Raw genomic sequence first — 18119 nt, 5'->3', positions numbered from 1 at the left:
TGGCTCCTGGTGCAATCTAAAATTACCGCCAGGAAGTTGGCGTTAATCAGGTGACCAGAAAAATCTACAGAAATCCCTCCTACTAATCCAGCACGTTCGCTCCTATCCGCTGTACCCATGGATTTTATTCCAGGCGGATGGAATAATTAGGTAGGTTAGGTTTTTGCCTTTGCTATCCGTGTTTGTCATTGACATTTAGTTCACCGTTGTCTGTAGTGCTTATTTTAACATCTAAAATCAGGTTCATTCTCAATGAGCTCTGAATACCTGAAATTGGTTAATGGAATTTGGAAAATGGGTTATTTTCCCTATGCTATTCTAGAAGCTAATAAAAGTCATAGTTTCGTAGTACTACCTGAGACACTGACCTAAACGTTTACTTTTTCCTGAACAATAGAGAACATTTTCCTCAGACTGCTTTTAAATAAAGGTAAGGGATTCTGTTACTGGCAATTGACTAACATTTTAAAGACATTGGAAATAATCTGCTAAGGGGCATGGAGGGTGTATACATGTCCCATTAGGTTTTGATAAGCACATTCGCATCCGTGCAGTAGGATGCCCAGGTCACATACTGTTATTCAATGAAGGTTGTCAATTTATGTTTTTGTACAGTGGACTTGGTTCTTTTCGCGTGACAACAGCTACCTCTTCTGGCACATTTAAAGCAACTGTCGATTATTTACACCCGGAAGAAGACTAGTGAGGTCATGGGGGGCAAAGTCAGTAGCAAAATGGCGGCTGTTGGACGAGTGGTACAGGTACGCTTGAAAAACCGGGCAATGTATCGCTTTGCAACAACACTTGTAACACAAGTGAGTACATTACAACGTTGAGTTGAACGATTTACAACGTCCGAAACCAACAACAGCTGTTGTCGTTTTGTTTTTGTTAATGCCCTTGCTGGTCTGCATGAAATTCAGAAGCGATCTGAACTTGAGCCTAGAGTTGGATATCTAAATCGAAATGATCATTCATTTCCGTTTTCATTTTGTTTATTCTCAGGCTGTGAAACCTCATGCTCCACTTATCAAGTTTCCCAGCAGAGAGGGGATCCCCAGACCGAATGGTGAGTAGTAGGTCCTGTTTAACTTGCTTGGTAAGAGTATGGCACTAGTACTGTGTCAGGTTGACAGAAGCATGTATCATTACACAGTTTGGTGTTAAACTATGAGTTTTGGACGCAAGCATGAGAAACAAACATCCTTTGTCAGAACCATCAAGTCACACCACATTGACCGTAGTAAGAAATGCCACCACCATTAAGAAGTCCTTGATTAATACTTGCAATTTTAATACTAACAATTTTCTCTGTTTCAGTCCAAGAGGCTCTTAAAACATTAGCAGTCAGCTTTCCTAGTTCACCTCCAGCTGTAACATCACAACTCTTATCAAGATCCCCTGGACCTCTCACTCAACTCCCTGGAACCCCAGACAGTGCGGCCACATTGAAGAAACTCCCCCAAAGATATTGCAGAAGGCCACTGGAAGCTGATGAAATGGAATATATTCAGGTGAATGTCACTTTGTTAAAAACAAATGGTTTAGAGGGGAAGGCTACACTCGTGGTTTGGGTCTATACTGTAATCGGCTCTCTGTTTTGGATTCTGCCCATTACGTTAAAGGCCTTCCAAGTACACACAATTGTTTCAATACAGTAAAGATCAAGTTAACTGCCAACTTTGCTTGTTTCTTCTCCTATCCAGCGTGGTGGACCAGAGTGATGCTGATTGAATGCAACCAAATGGTTGGTGGAAAACCGTTTTCTGTCTAACTTTGTTCCTCCACAAGAGAGGATCTGCTGCCACATCTCATTTGACAAGTCGGAAGTTTACATACACTTAGGTTGAAGTCATTATCTCATTTTTATTCAACCACTCCACAGGTTTCATGTCTACCAACTGTAGTTTTGGCAAGTCATTTAGGATAATTGTTTACAAACAGATTAATTCACTTACAATTCCAGTGGGTTAGAAGTTTATACACTAAGTTGACTGTGCTGTTAAACAGCTTGGAAAATTCTAGAAATTGTCATAGCTTTAGAAGCTTCTGATATGCTAATTGACATAATTTGAGTCAATTGGAGGTGTACTTGTGGATGTATTTTAAGTCCTAACTTCAAACTGAGTGCCTCTTTGCTTGACATAATGAGAAAATCAGTCAGCCAAGACCTCAGGAAAATAAATGTAGACCTCCACAAGTCTGGTTCGTCCTTGGGAGTAATTTCCAAATGCCTGAAGGTACCACGTTCATCTGTACAAACAATAATACACAAGTATAAACACCACACAGCCTTCATATGGCTCAGGAAGGAGATGTGTTCTGTCTCCTAGAGATGTACATAGTCTGGTGCGAAAAGAGCAAATAAATCCCAGAACAACAGCAAATGATGTTGTGATGATGCTGGAGGAAACCGGTACAAAAAACTAAATCCACAGGGGGAAAAAAGTCCTATATTGACATAACCTGAAAGGGCGCTCAGCAAGGAAGATGCCGCTGTTCCAAAACTGCCGTAAAAAAAAAAAGCCAGATTACGATTAGCAACTGCATATGGGGACCAAATTGTAACTGTTTGGCCATAATGAGTATCGTTATGTTTGGAGGGAAAGGGGTGGGCTTGCAAGCCGGAGAACTCGATGCCACCCCTGTGCTTCAGGGTTGGGATTGTCATGTTGTGGAGGTGCTTTGCTGCAGGAGGGACTGGTACACATCACAAAATAGATGGTATCATGAGGAAGGAAACTTATGTGGATGTATTGAAACAACAGCTTGGTCACAAATGGTTCTTCCAAATGGACAATGACCCCAAGCAAACTGCCAACGTTGTGGCAAAATGACTTAAGGACAACAAAGTCAAGGTATTGGAGTGGCCATTAAAAAGCCCTGACCTCAATACAACAGAATATTGCACCAATTCTGTCAGGAGGAATGGGACAAAATTCACCTAACTTATTGAGTGTATGTAAACATCTGACCCATTGGGAATGTGATTAAAGAAATAAAAGCTTTAATCAATCATTCTCACTATAATTTCTTACATTTCACATTCTTACAATAAAGTGGTGATTTTAACTGACTTAAAACTGAATTTTGTACTAGCATTAAATGTCAGGAATTGTGAACAACTGAGTTTAAATGTACTTGGCTAAAGTGTATGTAAACTTCTGACTTCAACTGTATCATTCATGTTGAAAATGTGTGTGTGTGTGTAGAGAGAGAGAGAGAGAGAGAGAGAGAGAGAGAGGAGTTATTTTTAATGTGTTCTCTTTGCTTGATTGTGAAACATTAATTGTATTTTTGTGTGCTCTTTTGGTAGAAATGCAATTATAGAAAATATGTTTAGGAATCAAATCAGATAATACAATTGTATTATTTCTTTGGCACCCACTTTGTGCTCACTACACTATTTGCTGAGGTTAATTTTGGCATCTGCTGTACATCAGTTACCAATTTGCCATTTAGTTTTACTATCATTATGCCACATTGTTGTTCATTTTCATTTTTGTGACAAATGTTACTCTTTTGATTTGTTTCCTTGGAACATCCAGACAAGGTTCAGACTGAATTGCACCCAAAGATGGAAGAAAATCAAGGGATCATATTTCCAGGCCCCTTCAGTACAATAATGGATTAGTATGGGGAAGAACTGTACTGCAAGTCTTTTGGCCACTGAGAAAGTAGGATACACAATGGACTTTGATATGCTGGATCTGAAAGATTACAATATTGACTATGATATTGGCTGTGTTGTATTGTTGTCCTGTATTTTTTTGTTAGTTTGTTCCCAGCTAGGTGTTGGCTTTTGCCTACTGTACTGTTATTGTCAAGCTAAGTTGCCAAAGGAGCAAAAACCAAAGCTAGCCTGGGTGCCAGTCTATGCATGACATTAAGATAAGTATACATTATCTTATAGATGTTAATACAGATGGAACGGGAGATTGACAGACGGATCGGTGCAGCTTCTGCAGTAATGCAGTCGATGTATCGGTCTGTCGTGGTGAAGAAAGAGCTGAGCCGCAAGGTGAAGCTCTCGATTTACCATTCAATCTACGTTCCTACTCTCACCTATGGTAATGAGCTTTGGGTCATGACCGAAAGGACAAGATCCCGGATACAGGCGGCCGAAATGAGCTTTCTCCGCAGGGTGGCCGGGCGATCCCTTAGAGATAGGGTGAGAAGCTCGGTCACCCGGGAGGAGCTCAGAGTAGAGCCGCTGCTCCTCCACATCGAGAGGGGTCAGCTGAGGTGGCTTGGGCATCTGTTTCGGATGCCTCCGGAACGCCTTCCTGGGAAGGTGTTCCGGTCCCGTCCCACCGGGAAGAGACCCCGGGGAAGACCTAGGACACGCTGGAGGGACTATGTCTCCCGGCTGGCCTGGGAACGCCTCGGTGTCCCCCCGGAAGAGCTGGAGGAAGTGTCTGGGGAGAGGGAAGTCTGGGCATCCCTGCTTAGACTGCTGCCCCCGCGACCCAGCCCCGGATAAGCGGAAGATGATGATGATGATGTTAATACATTTACTTGGTTTTATGTCCATTAACTGAACCATTTTGAGGAACACTAGTTAGTTAGAGGATGGTTTGGAGGTACAGGTGATGCAAGGCATCATATTCTTAACTGATGACATTTCAAACAACAACAAAGGGAACCAAGTCTGTTGAAGTCTTGTCGTTCAGCAAAGAAGTTGAAAAGTGATAAATCCGCTGACAATTGTATTGACACCAGTATCATTAATATTGCCAGTTTGACCATAAAACATACATCTCCAGGAACTGTTCCAGAAGTGTTTCCAGTGCTTCTGAAATAATTGCCCAGCCTTGACAGGATCTTAAATATCAATATGCTGCAACAGTAGATCAGGAAATAGATTCTGATACTTCTAAAACCCTAAAGAAAACATGGGAAAGAACATAGCTTGTTTATACCACTATACGCACAAACATTTCTTTTTTAAATGTTGACATCAAGAGCATGTTGGCAAATAATTGGAATATGGAATGAACATTTCACTCATGATCCTGCAGTTATTTTACCTAAACATATAACCTGTGTTACTTTGAACAGTATTTGGCATTCTATAGTTATTATTTTGTAATTTTTTTAACCAGGCTTGTTTTGAGAATGTCTAGCCATGGCAGAAACTTAACGGGGTCTAGAGCTTGAACATCAGTAAGTGCATTAGAGTAAAGTAACTTCTAACTGCCTTGTTTATTACGTTTTGCACACTTTCACAACAAAGGAGTACCACAGCATAGCTGAATTGAAAAGAAACAACATCTGAAAGACAAAGTCAGTCTTCCTCAAATGCAGGTAAGAAGTCAGCAATAGTATCCACAACATAGTCTGGCACACAGCTGTGGTTTATGGAGTGATCACTCTCTTTGTATTCCTGAGCAGTCTTCATCTGAGAGACTCCTGTGAGTGTGAGCATTGTATCCAGGCCACAGTGGGTCCCGAACAGCATGTCTGTCTCCAGGCGGTCGCCCACCATCAAGCACTGGGCTGGGTCCACTCTGAACTGGCTGGAAATGCACTGAAACATGAAAGGGCTGGGCTTGCCAATCACTGTGGCCTTCCGGCCTGAGGCCACCTCCAGGGCTGCTGTCAAACAACCCGAACCTGACAGGAAGATTGGGAGACATGGACGTTGAGAATGGAGTGAATATTTTCTCAAAGCCAAACGTTAGTGCACAGCATCAGGTCTACCATACCTGGTAGTATCCTATCATTCTGCAGTGGGTGCCAGGGGTCTGCATCAGTGGCCAAAAACAGGCAATCTGGATCCCGAAGATAGCAGGAGGCCTTCGCTAATTTGAGGAAGGTAAACTTGTCATCATGTCCAACAAGGACCGCTTTGACATCTGAAGCCAACCCGCAGTTAAATATTGTGGCATCAGGCGTGTCATCTTCGTCACCAACGAAAGGAATGCCAGCTTTGTGCAGTTCACTACGCACTCCATCTCCACCTATGACAAACACCTTGCCTTGAACCTTAGCCACATCTCGCAGGTAAAGCGCCAGACAGTACGAGGAGCTGAATATATGATCTTGCATAACATCAGTAAATCCCAGACGGTAGAATTTCTTGACGTAATTCTCCCGCAGCTTGGTACAATTGTTTGTAACGAAAAATACGTTTTTGCCCTGTTTTAATAAAGTACTCACCACCTTCGGCGCACCAGTTATTGCTTTCTCTCCATGCCATATCACACCATCGCAATCAAAAAGAAACACATCTTTTGCTTTGAGTAGATTTCTTATTTGAGAGCCTCCAATCTTACGACATCCCTTGAAGCCGGCCATTCTGAATGATCAATCGGAAATCGTTCACCCTTTCGTGGTGAATATTGTCATTTTGGCCATGTCTTTGTGTGGTCAAGTGAAATGCCACCTAATCGATATGTCATGTTAACCAAACATTGGAGTCTTGTGAGCAACACTTCCGGGTCACGAACATTTTGATTAAAAAAGTAGCTAACGTATTAACGTGTAGAAACGTGTTAAACTGAAATTATTGGTTAAGACTTTAGTTCATGGTTTTAAAGCAACATTTCCATCAAAACACTCTCCTATTTCCTAAAATACATTCACGGCGGCGTGTAGAATAGTTTTTGTGGTATGTAGTAATTTGTATCCCATACAATATACACTATGCAAAGCACATAAAACATGAATTTCTTATCAAAAAATCATGTTAAACCACAGATATTTATTTTGAAGGCAATATCCAAAAACCGTAAATCGTTATTCTGGCTGCCGAATCTCTAATGTTCAAAATTACGCCAATTTAAGGGAGTGATTTAGCCAATTGGCAGTTCGTTACATACGATTACATTGCCCAGCGAAACGATTGAGACCACACCCGGGTACCTACCTGCCAATTGAAAAAACCATCGCCTTAAATAAAACGTGTTCAATATTGTAAACATTAGGATTTCTGTTGTAGGCCTAACTCATATCACCAACAATAAAGGTTTAGGCCTAGACTAGGATACTGTTTTGCATGTGAACATTTTGAAGAAATTGCTAATATTTACCAGCCTTCCACAAAAAATCTGATTATCAGTACAAATGGCAGGGATACAGAGTTGTGAACGGCAACCAATTTTGAATAGATCCACAACAAAATCAAAATTTCACACGCAACATCAACAGTGTAAGCACAAAACGAAAAAAGCAGATTTGAGTCTTAAGACCTATTCCAGAGTTTTATTTCTGGATCTGTACACCAGGTATTAAAGAACAAAAAATACAAAATGTTTAAACAAAAGAAAAAAATTCAGTGTCTATGTACAAATCTTATAAACAAAGATTTCCTCTTAAACATTTCAGATAATAAATGTGTTGATTGTCTATATTTCTTATGGATATTATTCATAAAAGTTATTTTCTTTACTGTTATAACTTTTTCCATTGAAACTTCAAAACAATACAAAATATAAAAGAAATTAGTGCTTTTTTACACACCGATCTCAAAAGATTTCAATAAAATTTGATATTAGGTTAAGGTTGTAAAATCTAAATATCTACCAGTCAATGGCCTTTACATTCAGACAGTATTTCTGAGTCTTTGTACAAACCATGGGGTGAAATAAATATCATTGTACAGCTAAAGCTTTAGAGAGCCTAGAAACAGCCACTGCATCTCCACTTGATGATGGTGATCAAAAATAATCTGGTACCCCTAGGCACTAAATGTATCAAATAATAGGTATATGGTTGTAGTTCCTCTGCCATTTTGGTTTATCTATCCAATCATTCCAGATCAATGCAAGTACCTAAGGGATAAGGACAAGGGCTTGATTCTGGACAAGACCCATCTCAACATACTGACTTCAGAAGCCAATCCCTTTATCACCAACACAAATACATCAATCTATACAGAAAATTATACATGAAGAGAAACAAAATGGTATTTGTACATATGTAAGCAGACTTTCAAAATTGAATATTGTATGAATACGTCTTAGGTAAAGCCTTTTTAGTGGTACATTTCAGAACTTTCCCACAGCTAGCAATCACTGTCTAGCCGTTTCCCCACCGCCAGGGTGAAAAATCCCCCCTCCCAAAAAATTTTGATTTTAAACACCAAAAGGCAAATCAGTAAAACCCAAGAATATGTAATGGCTGTAGATATCTACAGATTATTGCCTTCTGACAATTAATAAAATAAAAACTTCACTTCACAATTTTAAGAGGTAAATTAAGACATTTTAAGGCTAATTAGTTAATTACTTACATATAACTGTCCACATTTGGGGAAACAATGCATGGTGAACAAACAGCTGATTCCAATGTTTGCCACAGAAACAGAATGATTAGATAACACCAAACTAGGTACAAACAATGATCATATGCAAGAAACCTGTTTGTACATATTGGTGAGTGAATTATTAGATGGTACATTTTTATGTAAAAATCTATGGACATTTGTGGCTGACATTCAGAATTATACACCCCTGAAAACAAATCATTACCCATATCACAATGCATAGATAAATTAAGTAAACACTATACTGCATCAATTAAACAATTACACTTCCCTTAATTTCACAGTTAGTTCAGTCAAGAGAAGTAGTAGGAGTTGAATCTCTGTTAGACTGCAACTGGACATGAAATTCAGGACCGGATGATACAAGGCAGATGTCCTCCACAGTTTGTACTGTGTAAGTTACTGAGAAGAGATGAAAGTGGCTTTGAATAAAGAAATAATACTGCTAACAGGCTATGCAGGCCTTTTGAGTTGTTTCAATATACATTTATACTTTTTAGGAAGCTCAAAAAGCTTCATGATACACATGCAACAGCAAAACTAGCACAAAAAGTAAAAAAACTTGGGCCAAATAGATTATATGAAGTGATACCTGTTGTGCTAAGAGTACAGGGCAAAAACTATGTATAGTATTGTAACTGGACACATTACATCTCAATGCAACACAATTAAAGCATTTAAAAACACTATTCTGTCAAATATTGCCAAGATAACAGATTTGTAAGGGCAGATTTGTATGGGCAAATTCAATATAATATAATGTACAGATAAGGGTGTTAGACCCAACCTTATTCTCTACATTGACCTATTGGCCCCAACAATTCAAATGGTGGATTTAAAAGGGTTTAAAAGCTGTCACAGCTTGTACAATGAGGAACGTTTGAATATATTGTCAAAATAAAAAGTTACACTTCTCTGATTTGGCCACTTTGAAATATAAAACTGACAAAAGCTTCCGCAGATGGAAATAAAAGAGGGAACAAAAACAAAACGACAGCAACTGAAGTGCTCCATGTTATAACCAACAAGTATTGTTGCATTAAATACAAAACCCTTGGCTCTTAGACAAAACAAAACATCTGCCCAAGTCAGGTTTCTGTTGTAACTGTAAACAGATGATCAAATGTACCACTTGAACAATGAACAAACTAAAAACGAACTACAGAGGAAACCACAACAAAGCTGTTTTGTCAGCTGTATGAGTGGCGGGACGACATAGCTTTGATGTAATCTGTAGATGTGTATGTGGGGACATGAGGAACAAACAACAGTCTATCCCCAGCCTCCGGGCCAGGCTGGTCCACAACTGTACATGGCACTGACATTACACTTCTCAGGACCACAGAAAAGAAATGGCTATATAAACTCTTGAGAAATCAAGACTTAGTTTTATATGATAAAGACATCACTGATGTCATATTTCACGAATAACATCAAAATGAAATAAATGTTTATACATATACACACACATACATACACATATATATATATATATATATATACATACATATATATATGTATATATACACACACACACATACATACATATATACACACATACATACATATATATGTATATATACACACACACACACACACACACACATACATACATACATACATATATACACACATACATATATAATATTATTCAACAAAAATTGAATTCTCCAGTGAGTCTGTACACATGGGATGGTGGTTTTAAAGATAGGACTCAGGGGGCGGGTTGAGGTTCACTCCGACTGGAGCGGCGTACTGTGCTGAGTGTGATTCCGCGTATGTGCTCCCATGAACCCATTGGGCTCAGCACTGCCCGCCAAGCTCCCGAAGTCTGTGACGGACACCGCCATCTTGGTGCTAGTGATGCGGTGGTGCGCTGTGCTCCGCCGCCCCTCAAAGTCCACCCCGAGGTTTCCCACGGAAACGTCGTTGATGAAGGAGTCGGGCAGGGCCAACTTGAGCCTCTTTGTGGGCCGGTCGCAGTCCTTTCCCCCGCACACCCCTCCCAGCGGGCCCAGTTCTGAGTGGTAGAATCCAGCATCCAGGATGTTGAGACAGCCAGGTTCTGCTCCGTTGGAGGGGAAGCCCAGGGGCTCGCTGTGGGACAGGGATCCCCGGGGGAGGCTCTCCAGAGGTGGAAAACCGTACGAGTCCAGGCAGCCGACCTCCGCTGGGCTGCACACCGTGGCTACACTGTTACTGAGGGCTGAGGAAAGGGAACACACACAAACTACTGACTCACGAATCCCTGCACACGCCCATTAGCGATGGTTGCCCTGGAGAGAGAGCGCTGTGTTTGTAGTGTCTGTGACCCAATGAACTCACCTGTAAGGTCGCTGGCAGTGATGGAGTTGAGCAGGCTGAGCTGCTGCTCTGCCGTGGGCTCCATCCTCACCCCTCCGCCCGAGCACACCGAGGAGTAGCTGTCCACCGCCAGGCCCTCTGCCTCATCCACTAGACGGTCCATCAGGTCTCTGTGGGCAGGGGGAACCGTTTAACACACAACACCGGCACGCTGTAGCCACCGCCACCCCCAGACAGTGTCTGTCTGACTTGAGGGAAACCGAACACAAGAGAAATAGCAACCAAGTTGACTCACACTAGCCTGGTAAATGAAAGTACGGGCTGTTATTCATCATCTCTTCTCGTTACATAGTAGCCGTCCTGACTACATATTGACTGCATAGCCACTATACAAAAAAGAAAACCTGCTACAGCAGCAGTAAAATGTAGACCAGTAGTCTGCAGATTTCTTACCCTGCTCCCGAAACGCTAATTTCCTGTAAGTTTCACCCTGCTCCCAAAAAGTTAATTGTTTTAGCAAGAAAAAAAAATTGTAATTCAAACATTAAAGGACATTTTCCATTGGTCATCTCCCTATTTGTTACACTCTGGCAATTCGATTTTGCAATGTAATCACAGCAGTTACTACTGTTGTCTTGAATGATTACTTACGTTACGCCAGGATAGCTGCTGTATTTCTTTTTGCCAAAGCGATTCTGCTGAACAAAGAAATCAAAACGCTCCGACTTCTTCCACATGTAGTAAAAGGCAACACATTCAGCTACTGTCCGTGTCTTCACCTGATGAAGGGCAAAACACACATCAAGAAGAGTTTTCCAACACAGGATGTTAGAGCCACACGTTTCCAAAAGGGTGAATAACGTGACCAGTATCCTTCAGAAGTAGTCAACATTGATTTTATATAAATTTGATTTAACTTTCACCAACTTAAACCAGTCAGAGAGAGTCCCACCTTGTGTTTCTGTATGAGGTGAAAGTTCTTATCGTATATCTGTAGTGCATGTTCAAAGTTTCTGCATTCATCTTCAGACCACGGCGGTGATTCCTCTGTAAAAACAGTCACAACAAGACATTTACCCTATCAAAATGGAGTGACATAGTGAAAGAATCTACCTATCGTTTAAAATGGTAAAATTAGATTAGATTCAACTTTATTGTCATTGAACAGTACAACGAAATGCCCTAACTCACCCTTGGAGTATTTCACGTTACTGCAATACCTGTCCAGTGCTTTGTGCGTATTGTAGTTGCATTTCAAAAGCTCATACAGAGCCTACAGGTAAAAAAAAAAAAAAAAAAAGAGGTTAAATTACATTGACAGCATATTGACAAATATCATGTCACTTATTTAACTCAGAGAGAGCAGCTGAAGCATATCTACTATTATGACTTACAAGTCTTAAGAGTAGTATTCCAATATTGTCAGTAAGAAAGACAAAGACTGACCATCACATGTAGGAACACTGACCTGCTCATTGTCTCTCACATGAGCTCCTGCCATGTCACTTCCTGCCTTCTCGTTGGTTACCTGTGACAACACCTCACAAAGAAAGTCCCTGACCTTGCTCTCAGACAACACATCCGGGCTCCATAGCAACTGGTCATCATCTTCGTATACTGCACGGAAATTTCAGATGAGCACAAATGCTAGACAATGAGCCATTTGCAAGGGAAAGTACAGCTAAATGTATGACAAGAGCAATTCTGACAATGGGTTTAAGGGCTAACCTCTCGAGAAAGCCTACACTCACCCTTCTCATCATTGCCATAGTGACAGAGGTGGATAGGAACCTCTGCTTGGTGCTGCAACCCCACCATTATTTCCTGTGAAAAGCAAACAAACAAAATGTACCCTAAGAACACAACAATAAAGTCTAAATGCATGTCTAGGATAAGTTGACGCCATCACTTAGCTGACCTTGAAAAGGAGGACATTTGTTTTACAGGGTTCCAAACGAACCTTTTCCACTGGTGCTACCTACCTTTCCAACTGATGGCACCAGCAAATTATTTGGTTATAGGGTTTGTCGAGGACAATACCCCATTGACTTGTCCAACCATTAGGGTTTTACAAATGTCATTGTTTAACCATGAAAAACATTACTCCAGTCTTTGACTTAAATAATTTTTGTTTTCAATTTTAAGCCTATCAATTTAAGACTGCCCTTAAGTCGGAAAATCCACTTTTAAGACGGACAGCTTTTTTATGTAGAGCTCTTATCTCCGCAGTCACATAGAAATCCTGTTCTGGGGCAGATACTCTGGCTGTCATTATATAGTGTCCCAAACTAAGTAGTTAAGGGCGAGAAATAAGCTCCACATTCACAAAAAGCTATGACTTATATCTAACTTTTAACCCATATTTTTCCAGAAACTGCATTTTTAGCAATGATCACAGGCTTATTAGAAGACCTCTCTCCCTTTCATTCACACAGTAGGGACATATGTTGTGAGTGGCGCTCACATCACGCTACAAGGTGAGTGACGTTCATCCGGTTCATTTCCCGTCAAATGTCAAAATGTAATTTAAAATGTAAAAATAAATCACAATAATAAAAAAAGCTAATTAGCAACCCAAAACAAATGTGACCAAGCAAAATATATGTCACTATATCGTTGCACGCTAGAACACTGATCTTACCTTCCTGGAGTCTTCTGGGCTGGGCCCATCCTCCTCACACTCCGATTCCTTATCACCGTCGTAGATAGTGTTAGCTGACCATACAAAGACAGAAAAGGCACATCCTATTTGAACGCTTGCTATGTCAATGGGATCCAGTATTTACTAACTCATCTGACATGGCCGTTTCCAGAAAAGTTGAGATGCTGTGTAAAGTGTAAAAATGCAGAATGCAATGATGTGCAAATAATTTAAACCCTATATTCAATAGAAAATAGTATAAAGACAATATAGGAAATGTTGAAACTGAGAAATGTTATTGTTCCTTGAAAGATATATGCCCACTTTGAATTTGATGCCAATAACATGTTTCAAAATAGTGGGACAGGGGCAACAAAAAAAGAAAACGGGATAAGTTGTGTAATGCTAAAAAGGTTCATTGGCAACAGGTCAGTAACATGATTGGATATAAAAAGCGCATTCCAGAGAAGATGATTCTTTTAGAAGTAAAGCTTGGGAGGGGTTCACCACTCCGAAAGACAGCACTTGCAAAAAATTTCACAATTTAAGAATGTTTCTCAACGTAAAATTGCCAAGAGTTTGGGGATCATGTCATCTACAGTACATAATATAATTAAAAGATTCAGAGAATCCAAAGAAATCTCCGTACGCAAGGGACAAGGCCGAAATCCAATAATGGATGGCCGTGATCTTTGGGCCCTCAGGCAGCACTGCATTAAAAACAGACAATTCTGTAGTGGACATCACTGCATGCGCTCAGGAACACTCCTGAAAACCATTGTCTGTGAACACAATACGTCACTGCATCCACAAATTAAAGATAAAACTTCTACCATGCTAAGAAGAAACCATATATAAACAAGGCTCGAGCTCAATTTAAGAGGGACTAAGGCAAAGTGGAAAATTGTCCTGCAGTCTGACAAATAAAATGTTTTAATTCCTTTTGGGAATCATGGATGCCGCGTCCTCCAGGCTAAAGAGGAGAGGGGCCATCCGGCTTGTTATCAGGGCACAGTTCAAAAGCCAGCATCCGTGACGATATGGGGGTGCATTAGAGCACATGGCATGGGTGACTTGCCCCTAAGAAGGCTGAACAATATATACAGGTTTTGGAGCGGATGCTGCCATCCAGATGATGGCTTTTTTTCAGGGAAAGCCATGCTTATTTCAGCAAGACGTTGCCAAACCACATTCTGCACGTATTACAACAGCATGGCTGCATAGTAAAAGAGTCTGGGTGCTAAACAGGCCTGCCTGCAGTCCAGACCTGTCACCCTTTGAAAATATTTGGCGCATTATGAAACAAAAAATATTGTTAAAAGAAGTGATACCCGTCCCAACTTTTTTGGAACGTGTGGCTGGCATCTAATTCAAAATGGGCATGTATTTTTCCAAAAACAATAACATTTCCCAGTTTCAATATCTGATATGTTGTCTTTGTACTATTTTCAATTAAATATAGGGATAAATGATTTGCACACTGAATTTTACGCATCACACATTTTTGGGAAATGGGGTGGTATTAAGGGTGGTATTTTATAGTGGATACATGCTCACAAATCACATAAGGGTACGATTTTATTTATAATGAAACCTGCAGTATTTTAGACACTGATAGTTTTCAGTGGTTGCATACTGTCAAAATATTACAGGGGGTGAAGAAATTCCCAATATTAAGCATTATATGATTCTGCCTTATTTCATTTCTGATCTCTCAATGTCTTCAATGACCATATATTGCTGAGCTGCTAATAAAGTTGTAATTGAGTTGAAATGAATTGCCTTACATCTGAGTGTTCTGGGGAAGAAGTCAGTGGCCTCATGGGATGTGACTGAAGGGGTAAGGTCATCAGCGGAGGACTGGGTCTCTTCCTCATAGTCCCCAGATAGCAGGTCTTTGGCTATCTCCTCCTGGGAACATAATCCTCGGAAGTGTTATCAAATGTTACCTCTATCGTAAAAGCTTTTTGTGTTTACTTCATATGTCATTATCACACTTTGGAAAATACATCTTCAAATGTTTCCATTTAGCAAAATCTGAAGTATTTAAACATAAAGTTGGTAACCTTGTCCAATGTCATGTCTGGCAGCTCATCTGTCAGCTCCCCAGAGGAGCTGTCCATGCTGGAGCCTGCAGCTGTACTGACAGATGCCTCATAGCGGTAAATGGCCAGCAGTTCCTCCAAAGGCATGTTCCTCTCCTATTACAATAGACACATCCTATTAAATCTCCATGAACAAAACAATGACAACATGTCTGGTGATTAGACTATTACTTGACACAGGACTAGTCTACATAATGAATCCAAACATAGTCACGTAAATTACACTTTCCTTCTATCCTATAACATTTCATTTACTGAAATAGGAAATGTGGCCATTTAAGAATTGTCATAAAACAAAATCATAATTTTTTTTTTAAACTTAATGTGTCTGTCCAGAAGAAAATAAACTAGTCATTAATTCTTGTTATCCAAACAACCTTCTCTAGATCTGCAATTTCTGAGTTGAAGTTTTTCTCGCCCTCCAATGATTCTTCTTCATCCAAAGTCCTCTCGTCGTCATATTCGTGGACTAGCATCTCTGCTGTTGGTTCAAAGTCAAGATCTTCTGACGACAAAGAGTCAACTGCGGAATGACAGAACTATTTTTCATCAAATTTGAATGGTACCGTTTAGGGACAAACCTTGAAAATACTCTCTGTAAATGGCTTGAAAATGCATACTTTTTATTGAATACATAATGTAATTATGTATTTAACATTGAAATTGGATTAAAAAATAAATTCATACCTGGGCTCGAACTCCCGAAGGAAGCCTATTTAGAGGAATAAAAAGAGCGCAAGTAAAAACTTGAATAGACTAATTAAGTACAGTTTCTGTTAATGGTGCTTTATTAAACATTATTAAACATTTCGTTAAAACACATTTACATTTTTGCAGAAGACTCCTAATATATACTGATGAAATACGCTGTTTCTTCGCTAACGACCACATTAAAAAGCAGTTTAATGTAGTGGTATGTCATCTTTGACAGCAATATTATATCAAATTTGAATGTGCAATGCAAAATAACAATTATAACTGTCCAGTTATTTCACTAACTTGCATGTGCATTGTCAGTGGTCAGAAATTAGCGAGAAAGCTATTCTTACTAATAAGCCTAAGCTGGAAAAAAACATAAACAATCGTATTGTTTAGCTACAGTATCCTTAACATCGCTCAGAACTATTAACAAAGCATCGTTCATAAGCGATTAAAAATGTATTTATTTTTACAGAAAAAACTAAAAACTACCAATGCAAGTAATAGAAAATCAAATGTCAGTTTTAGATTTTCTTCCCCCATCAAATTGACGTTTCAGTCTACAGTCAGTATTAGCACAGCAGCTGAGACCGAACGCGCAAAGGCCTTGTCGTAAAGGATCAGTCTACACATTCAAATATATTTTAAAGGCATATTCGCGGCTTTAATGACACAAAAACACATTCAAGGAACAATAGAAACGTAATGCATGCAATCGATTACATTTCAATAAAAAAAGAATAGACACACATTAAAAAAACATCGATTTAAATTCAGATGCTTCTACCCTGTTTTCCCTCTTACCTCCGCCATATTGGTACCTTTTAGGCTCGTTTCAGTCCCGTAGTTCCCGGATCAACTATCTGAACCAATCAGAGATCCAGGTAACAGTAGTCGTGACGTCTTTCAAACTAAAGGCTTGTAGGCTACCTGACAAAAACTCTATCAAGAAATGTTACTCTGAACATTGATACATTTTTATAGTTTACATAAACATGCATGTAATTTCTTTATCCAATCAGACTTAATTTTGTAAAAAGGCTAGTCATAATGATGAATTCTATTTTTGTTTTTATTGCGCACAATTAAACTTAGACAGTTTCAATTCATCTTAGCAGACAACTTACAACCTTAGAAATCAAAGACACATTGCAGATTTCTTTACTTTCGTTTGCATGGAGAGGGGGATGGTAGGGTATGTTGTGCCAAAGTGCTGGTTAGCTACTTTTATTTGTCCAATTTGAGTCCCAGAAATGAAATGCATGGCGTCACATACCTCTTCTCTTGTTTCACTTTAAAATTAAGAGATTTGGACAGAAACCTACGTGTGACTTCACTAGCCAGTTGTCCAGACAAGCCAACACGCTCATGGTATGGAGATGCTTTTCATCAGCAGGGACAGCACTTCTTGTGAAAATTGAAGGAAGAATGGGTGGAGAAAAATACAGGGAAATATTGCAATATAACCTGCTTCCGTGTACTAAGGTTGTGAGGAAATCTACCTTTAGCCAGGAAATTGATTTCAAGCCTAAGCGACGCTTGAGTCACTGAATAACAAAAAGGGGAAAGACAGTGGCCCATTAAAATCCTGTCCTCACTTCCATCTACAATTTTATGCACTATTTGGAAATTCCAATCCACAAGTCACCTAACCCATCTGAACAATCTGGATTAAAAGTGTCAAAAAGAATTGGCCAAAATAACTCTGATAGATCCCAAGAGATTAACACGCCAGGTATGGCTGATAAAAAAATAGAAAAGGCGGGAAACATTTTGCCTGCTGGCCAAATATCCAGAAGAAAAAAAAAATCTAATCTTTAACCTTCCAAAACTTCAAAACTTTTAGCAAAGTATGCCTAAGGCACTTTCCCCCAAACTGGCAAAAACTGCCGATTCCGTTTTACAGTGTGCACGCAGACAGGGGAGCAGCTCGAAGGAGTTGGGCCGTTTTGATGTTCTAACATCAGTAATTCTCCGCTGATATGCCTACAACCCAGTGCAACTGAAACGAAGTGAGCGCTGTGAAAATGAAGCACTCATCGTCTCCCGTTTTCACGCGTTTCAGCACCAGCATGGTTTAATGTCAGCGTGCAACATTTGA

At 39.9% G+C, this 18119-nt stretch overlaps 3 protein-coding genes across 8 annotated transcripts; 1 reads left to right on the top strand and 2 right to left on the bottom strand.

The window, feature by feature from the left end:
* Positions 1-178: 178 nt before the first annotated feature.
* Positions 179-3741, top strand: mrps36 (mitochondrial ribosomal protein S36). Of its 2 annotated transcripts, none has more exons than XM_010876461.5 (6): positions 179-430; positions 616-761; positions 1006-1069; positions 1321-1514; positions 1707-1747; positions 3549-3741. In XM_010876461.5, exons 2-5 carry the CDS (start codon positions 711-713, stop codon positions 1722-1724), a joined length of 327 nt encoding a protein of 108 aa, XP_010874763.1. In that variant the 5' UTR covers positions 179-430; positions 616-710; the 3' UTR covers positions 1725-1747; positions 3549-3741. The 2 variants fall into 2 exon arrangements, with proteins under 2 accessions (XP_010874763.1, XP_010874762.1); XM_010876460.5 differs by having other exon boundaries at positions 616-815.
* Positions 3742-5181: 1440 nt separating this feature from the next.
* On the bottom strand, positions 5182-6474 carry LOC105014280 (pyridoxal phosphate phosphatase-like). Of its 2 annotated transcripts, XM_020052408.3 has the most exons (3): positions 6163-6312; positions 5709-5963; positions 5182-5616 (listed from the first exon to the last, which is right to left on the bottom strand). In XM_020052408.3, the coding sequence occupies exons 1-3, from the start codon at positions 6200-6202 to the stop codon at positions 5288-5290; spliced, it is 624 nt and encodes a 207-aa protein (XP_019907967.2). In that variant the 5' UTR covers positions 6203-6312; the 3' UTR covers positions 5182-5287. The 2 variants fall into 2 exon arrangements, with proteins under 2 accessions (XP_019907967.2, XP_010874761.3); XM_010876459.5 differs by having other exon boundaries at positions 5709-6474.
* Positions 6475-9856: 3382 nt separating this feature from the next.
* mier3b (mesoderm induction early response 1, family member 3 b) lies at positions 9857-16902 on the bottom strand. Of its 4 annotated transcripts, none has more exons than XM_010876457.3 (13): positions 16823-16902; positions 16007-16031; positions 15697-15842; positions 15281-15415; positions 15002-15125; positions 13215-13288; positions 12325-12397; positions 12042-12190; positions 11765-11846; positions 11526-11620; positions 11225-11352; positions 10595-10743; positions 9857-10475 (listed from the first exon to the last, which is right to left on the bottom strand). In XM_010876457.3, exons 1-13 carry the CDS (start codon positions 16829-16831, stop codon positions 10003-10005), a joined length of 1662 nt encoding a protein of 553 aa, XP_010874759.1. In that variant the 5' UTR covers positions 16832-16902; the 3' UTR covers positions 9857-10002. The 4 variants fall into 4 exon arrangements, with proteins under 4 accessions (XP_010874759.1, XP_010874760.1, XP_010874758.1 ...); XM_010876458.3 differs by having other exon boundaries at positions 16840-16862; XM_010876456.4 differs by lacking the exon at positions 16823-16902 and adding an exon at positions 16511-16801.
* Between the last annotated feature and the right edge of the window lie 1217 nt (positions 16903-18119).

The sequence above is a fragment of the Esox lucius genome, chromosome 13 (assembly GCF_011004845.1).
Source record: "Esox lucius isolate fEsoLuc1 chromosome 13, fEsoLuc1.pri, whole genome shotgun sequence".
Lineage (NCBI taxonomy): Eukaryota > Metazoa > Chordata > Actinopteri > Esociformes > Esocidae > Esox > Esox lucius.
This window is presented reverse-complemented; position numbering and strand designations above follow the sequence as displayed.